At 29.0% G+C, this 7,605-nt stretch overlaps 1 protein-coding gene across 2 annotated transcripts; it reads left to right on the forward strand.

Annotated features, from left to right (window-relative positions):
• The first annotated feature begins 2,200 nt into the window (after positions 1-2,200).
• LOC126853001 (alcohol dehydrogenase class-3) lies at positions 2,201-6,574 on the forward strand. Of its 2 annotated transcripts, XM_050598367.1 has the most exons (8): positions 2,201-2,567; positions 3,786-4,029; positions 4,166-4,386; positions 5,269-5,485; positions 5,651-5,781; positions 5,844-5,871; positions 5,950-6,118; positions 6,240-6,574. In XM_050598367.1, exons 1-8 carry the CDS (start codon positions 2,547-2,549, stop codon positions 6,262-6,264), a joined length of 1,056 nt encoding a protein of 351 aa, XP_050454324.1. In that variant the 5' UTR covers positions 2,201-2,546; the 3' UTR covers positions 6,265-6,574. The 2 variants fall into 2 exon arrangements, with proteins under 2 accessions (XP_050454324.1, XP_050454323.1); XM_050598366.1 differs by having other exon boundaries at positions 5,844-6,118.
• The last annotated feature ends 1,031 nt before the right edge of the window (positions 6,575-7,605 follow it).

The raw sequence follows: 7,605 nt of genomic DNA on the forward strand, positions 1-7,605 counted from the left end.
CATTCAATTACGAGGTCTTCAAGCATTCGAATCATTCATTCTTACATTTAAGCATTTATTATTAGTTAACATTATTCATTATTAATTCATTACTATTTCGTACAAGTATTCGCTCTGTATTCATTCACTCACGAACTCATTTTCGAATCATTCATCCGCTCTGCACCTGGTCATTGTTCGCGTACTATTCACTATACCATTTCGATTAATATATTAATTGTTATTACTGTCGATTCAGTGTTAAGTTGTGTAAAACTAAGGAAATAATAAAAAACTTTGTGCATATCTGTGTACTTTTATCCGGCCTACCTCATCCACGACCGAGGTCTTAAAGGACGAGAGAAGGGCCTAACAGAGTACGACCAGAACTTGAGCAGAAGGAAGGATTTTCCTGCCACATCACGGTAAGTACTTACAATTACTATAAGTCCCCATCTTTCCATAAATATTAGAAACTTTATTTGAATTGACTGACAACCCCTAATATCATTTAATTACCTTTTCATCCTCTAAATAATAAGAAATCCCCTGTCAAGCATTAGCATGTGGCTGACAGTTTCCAGTCAGTCAACTTTAATCTATTATCCTACTCTTATTTAAAACCCATAATATCAATACTAAGTAAGATTTATAAATTCCATGCAAAATATATATTACTGTTGTCATTTGAACCTGACTTAATCTTGCAACACTTTGCTCTTTTTCCCGAAAATCCATCGTTGCCGAGCGCTTATGGTGCCCCTGGCGACTCCCATTTTCCTAAATTTTGACCTCGTTGCCGAGCGCTTATGGTGCCCCTGGCGACTCCCTCCTTTCTTCCTAAATTCTGAATATAACCCTTAAACCTAGTTGCCGAGCGCTGATCAAGGTGCCCTGGCGGCGTTTCCTATTCAATTTAAAAACCTCCTACAAGAAATGACAACAGGAGATTAAATGGAAATCAAATTTATTATCTAATTTTCTGAACACAACCCAATCTTTGAACCTAGTTGCCGAGCGCTAATTACGGTGCCCTAGCGACATTACACATTCTCCCTAAAATTCCATCGTTGCCGAACGCTTATTACGGTGCCCCTGGCGATATTCGACCTCTTTTCTAAACCTTCTCTTTCTATCAGAAATTTAGAGTCATAATATAATCAAGTATTGATATTAAATAAAAGATTCTTTTCTTCCTTAAACTCTAAGATCTCTTATTCCTTAGACAATTCTCATAATAAATTAATTTGATCTAACTAACTCTCTATTATTTAGTGTCCACAATTTGTTAACTACCTTTAATTTCTATTATAATGTTCCTTTTCAAATCTTAATTCTCTAACTCTACGGTTTCTAATTAATATATATATCGTAAGTAACAAGCCCCTTGCATATGGTAAACCCGCAATACAAGCGGACTTGCCATAAAACGCAACCATAATCGATATCTTTCTTTTATTATAATATTAAAATTCTATTCTTTAAACATGATTAACTTTCGAATTACATATATCTAGTTGCGTCCATTCCCTAAAATAGTTAGTGAAACTTCCTAGTAACCAACTAGTTCCGCGCTACATCATTCCCCTAGATCCACTAGATTAGTCCTAGCTCTCGGTGTCCCTGGGGTATAAGCGGGGAGCACACACTTTTGCATAAGCGCATAACCATAAACATAAAGAAATTGATTGGTCCACAAATGTATGCATAAGAAAATGAACCAATCAATTTCCTTATGCTTATAGTTATGCGCTTATGCAAAAGTGTGTGCTCCCCGCTATAGTCGGAGAAAGCGGGTTGCCCTATAAAAGTAGTGAGCAATCTTTTTCTTACTAACTGAGGTATAGAGAGAGAAAGAGCGTCGCTGAGACGTAACACCATTCACAATCAAACATTCTAACATAATAAAAATGTTTGAATTGTGATTGGTTGATTTACTTACGGCTTTACGATTGACTAAAATTTTTTAACGTGCAATGGCCTTTACGAATTTTTCGACCGCTTATGCATTATGCTTTATACACTATGCAAGATCCACAGAATGAAAAGTGGGGATAGAAATGAAGGATCTGATTGGTTAATTCTCTTATGCATTTTATGCGTTATGCCAAAGTCCGTGCTTCAATGGCTGGGTTCGGAGAGTACGATTTTAGCGCTATAAGCGTGCTCTATCCTTGTTCAACTTTCAATAAATAACAAAGATAGAGCACGCTCATAGCGTTAAGCGGGGAACACACACTTTTGCATAAGCGCATAGCCATAAGCATAAAGAAATTGATTGGTCCACAAACATATGCCTAACGAAATGAACCAATCAATTTCCTTATACTTATGGCTATGCACTTATGCAAAAGTATGTGTTCCCCGCTTTAAAAGCGTGCTCCCCGAACCTAGCCAATATCAATTTGGATTCTCAAGAATCTCGAGATTCTCAAATTCTTTTGTTCATTATCGCCTGTGATTGAGTATGGACGTGTTGTAAAATTTGCTTTCATTGGCACGTATCCTTTGCTCCAGATTTTAAGTATATAGAACAAGTGTATGATAACTTTAAGAAAAAATATATAATGTCGGATACGGCTAAAAAGGTAATTTAATTTATATACAATACACACACACACACACATATATTTATATATTTATGTTTTATATACATATATAATTAATTCAACGCTTTTCTTCATTTTTATTTTATTAACATTCTGGTAAAAAATTATCAGTAAATATACAACTGTAAATTACTTCTTTTTTCTCATGCATATACACAAACATATGAAGTGAGTCAATAATAATTACCATTTGAAATAACTTATTTATTGATTTAAAAAAAAAAAATTTTATATAAAAAAATTTTATATAAAATGCATTGTATTTGAAGAGACTCATCGAACAAGATTATTTCACTTTTTATGCCTTATATTTCTCTAGATATAAGTGAATTTTTTAATTGACATCCTGCATTCTTTTTAATACTGTATTGTAGCCAATGAAATGACTTGCAACAAAGTGAACTTGAAATGTCCTTCACCCTCAAAACATGGCTACGGTTAAACTATAACTTCTGCTGCTTCATTTGTTGCAAGTTTTTTTCACAAAAGTATTTTACTTTTGAAATGTCAATTCTTTTTACAATATTTTAAATAAATTGTCAAAAGTATGACACATTATTCATCATACCAATTAATAAATTTTCTTGCATAAAGAGTTACTGCAAGAATCACAGCATTTTTTCATTTATCATAAATCAGCATATTATATCAACTTTTTTCACATTCATGTTTTGCATTTTCTTATCATGTTCAGTCATAACACAGATTCAATGTTACTGAAATAATAGGTTCTTATAATTTTAAATAAATTTGATATTGATTTAGCAAATATGAATTCAATTTATGATGAATATATAAAGAAAGATTATTATAATGGAAATAAATATATACTTTAAAAAAGCAAAGACGAAATTAATATTTATTAAGTTAACATATATTATAAATTAATTTTTTTATATCAAATTGCCCAAAAAGAGACATATTTTTAGAAATTAATATATTTGTATTAAAATATGCTTATTATTTTATTTATAAAATATTTATTGGAACTCTTATATTTAATGTATTTTAATATAAAAAAATAAACATTATATATAAGAGAATTTATATAAAATTGACATTATGTAATCATTATTCCCGGTTACCTATTTTAATCAAATATAACTATTTTAGTATTTATTATATAATTAATGATATTTAATAATTAAATATAAATAGCTATTAGAAAAATAATTTAAATTTACTCTATTGTTTCAGGTTATTAAATGTAAAGCTGCAGTAGCATGGAGACAAAAAGAGCCTTTATCTTTAGAAGAAATTGAGGTAGCACCACCAAAGGCACATGAAGTCCGAATTAAAATAGTAGCTGTAGCACTTTGTCATACAGATGCTTACACTCTAGATGGATTAGATCCAGAAGGAATATTTCCTTGTATACTTGGTCATGAAGGCAGTGGCATTGTAGAAAGTATTGGAGAAGGTGTTACTGAGTTTCAATCTGGTAAACTTGATTACATTATAAATTTTTTTATGAATGTTATAAATTATAGGATAATCAATTTTGATTTTATGTGTTGATTACATTATATTTAGTTAAAATTTTTTTATAATTTTATAATTTCTATGAATATTTGTAGGTGACCACGTTATACCACTTTATATTCCTCAATGTAACAATTGTAAATTCTGTAAATCATCGAAAACAAATTTATGCAGCAAAATCCGCGAAACTCAAGGTAAAGGTTTAATGCCTGATGGTACATCTCGGTTCACATGTAAAGGACAAACAATTGCACATTTCATGGGTTGTTCAACTTTTTCTGAATATACAGTAGTAGCTGACATTTCTCTCGCAAAGGTATAATACACACACACACACACACGTACACGCACGCACACAACACACACACACACACATAATATACACAAGATGTTTCACCAAAAGTGGCTACCGCTTTTTATTTTTTAAACTAAAAGAGATAGACCATAACAAATGTATATCAAATTAAATGATTGAAACTGAACTTTATTGTGAGTATAGTGCTTGCTTCCAAAAGCTATCTGTATTAATGGAGAGATTCATTCATATTCATAATTTTTTTATAATATGAATATTTCGATATGATAAAAGTTTTAGCGCTGTTTGAAACGAGTACAATAATGTATCATATAATATAAATATTTTGCTTATTATACGAATTTATCGACTTGAAATATCATGGACGACGTCTCTTTTTATTTTTTGTCCTGTGATATGGCCAATTTCGAATTGAATATTTGATCAAATGGTAACATGACATATGTCAATCTTTAATACATGAGACAGAAGTTGGCCATAACGCAGAGCCGAAAATGAAAAGGTAGATGTCGTCTGCGATATTTCAAGTTGATAAAACTTGTATAATATATAAAATATTTACATTATATCATACATTGTTGTATTCGTATCAAACAGTGCTAAAACTTTTTCTATCGAAATATTCACATTATTATAAAATTATACATATCTTTCCGTTCGTTAATACAGATAGTTTTTGGAAGCAACCACTATGCTCACAATAGAGTTCAATCTAATCATTTCATTTGATATACATTTATTATAGTATATCTCTTGTAGTTTAAAAAATAAAAGAGGGTAGCCACTTTTGGTGGGACACCCTGTATATATATTTAATAGAGAAAAATGCTTTAAAAAAAAATACAGCAAGATCTCAATGTATTACTGTTGCAAATATCATAGATTAATCCTATAGCACCATTGGATAAAGTTTGCCTATTAGGCTGTGGAATATCTACAGGCTATGGTGCAGCTTTAAATACAGCAAAAGTAGAACCGGGAAGTACTTGTGCTATATGGGGTTTAGGAGCTGTTGGTCTTGCTGTAGCATTTGGTTGCAAAAAATCTGGTGCATCTCGTATCATTGGAATAGATATTAATCCAGCCAAATTTGAACAAGGTAAATAATTTAACAAAGTTGTGTAATACAATAATTAAAATGAACTTTTTATAAAAATTAATGTTTAAATGTATTTTTATTTTACTTGTTCTTTCCCAAGATTTTACACTAAACATAACAACATTTATAAATATTATTTTATAAATATTATTTATTCATTTATAGCTAAAATTTTTGGATGTACAGAATTTATTAATCCTAAAGATTATAATAAATCTATTCAACAAGTGTTAATCGAGATGACTGATGGTGGATTAGATTATACTTTTGAATGCATTGGAAATGTAAATACTATGGTATGTATTTGAAAAATTTTGTTCCATACAATAGTCCCATTCTAAAAAATTGATTTTTTTAGAGGGCTGCATTGGAATCTTGCCATAAGGGTTGGGGTGTTTCCATAATAATAGGAGTAGCTGCAGCTGGACAAGAGATCAGTACTAGACCTTTCCAATTGGTTACAGGACGAGTGTGGAAAGGTACTGCATTTGGAGGATGGAAATCAAAGCAAAGCGTACCGAAATTGGTCGAGGAATATTTATCAAAAAATTTGATTCTCGATGAATTCATTACACATAATTTTCCCTTTGAAAAAATCAATGAAGGCTTTGATATATTGCATTCAGGGAATTGGTAAGTTTTCAAGAAGCTTACTATGCATATATAAAATGAAAATTAAAATACATAAAATTATACCTTCTTATATTTTATTATTATAAAATTTGCGAAAATAATATATTTTTGTGTGTTGCAGTTTGAGAGCCGTTCTTAAATATTAATAATAATAAATTTCTTATTTTATTTGTAAAATAAGCCTATTAAGAGATCTAGCATGTATCTTCACAATCTATATAAAGAAAAACATTTAGAATATTATGTATAGGTACATGAATATATATATATATATATATATATATATATATATATATATATATATATATTTATATATAAATGAAATGTATTTGTTTCTACTTCTTATATACATTTATATTGAGTCTTTAGAAAAAAAAAAAAAAAAAAATATATATATATATTTTACATTTACTATATTAAACTTTCAAATAAATATATCCTCAATTTCTACAACAATCTTTATTCATAAAGAATTCTTACAGCCACATATACAATACCAATTATATTTATGGTAGCTCTTGAATGACATAAAGATTTTTTATGTTTTGATCAAGTGCATACCTTCTAAAAATCATAATACAAAGATTACTAACAATTTTTTAATTGTATATAATTATATATACATACAATATACACAAAAAAGATTCGATAAACCTATTTATATTCGCTTTTAGCTATATTAATTAGTCTAAGTTGATAAGTCAGATGGAATGTACAAATTCCTTTTAAAGCAGAAAGGAGTATGCATTAGCTCATTACAAACGATGTTTACTGCTTAAAAATGTAGACATACTTTGAAGCGTTACCTATTTTATATTTTATATTTTAGTGCACAAATTTAACACTTTATGTCTATTAAGGCAAGAATTATGATCATTTATGAATGAACTGACAATGACTACAGTAGCTTTTGATTAAAGAAAAAAATATTATAATTTATAAAAATAGATGACTGATAAAAATTAAGAATTACTATACAATGTTTCGTAAATTACATTATAAAGACAAAATAATAAAGGGAGAGAAAATATTGACAGAAAAAAATAATAAATTGTATATTTTATCATGCATTACTTAAATCTCTTCAGTATATATTATTTTATCTCTTATTAATATAATTTGTGTATTACTTTCCCTAAATATTTTACAGAAGGAATGTATGTCAAAGTGAGACATTAGGCTTGCAAAATGAAATTTTATTTTTTTTTTTGGGAATGAGACGCAATTTGTATTAGCCATCGCTCTATGCATGTCTTTTAATGCTAAAAATTCACATAATCACATTGATCTTTTTTTCCTATGGATTACAAGTTATTCTAATATCTACGATATATATTATTGAAGTAAAAGTTGTAAGTAAAAATGCTTATATTATAACAAAGACAGATGAGTCAAATATTTAATTTCGTAAAAAACGATCTTTCAGCATCACATGATTAAGGTTGCTTTCATTGTGATCTAAAGAATTGTAATATTTCTAGGAATTG

The sequence above is a fragment of the Cataglyphis hispanica genome, chromosome 11 (genome assembly GCF_021464435.1).
Source record: "Cataglyphis hispanica isolate Lineage 1 chromosome 11, ULB_Chis1_1.0, whole genome shotgun sequence".
NCBI classification, from domain to species: domain Eukaryota; kingdom Metazoa; phylum Arthropoda; class Insecta; order Hymenoptera; family Formicidae; genus Cataglyphis; species Cataglyphis hispanica.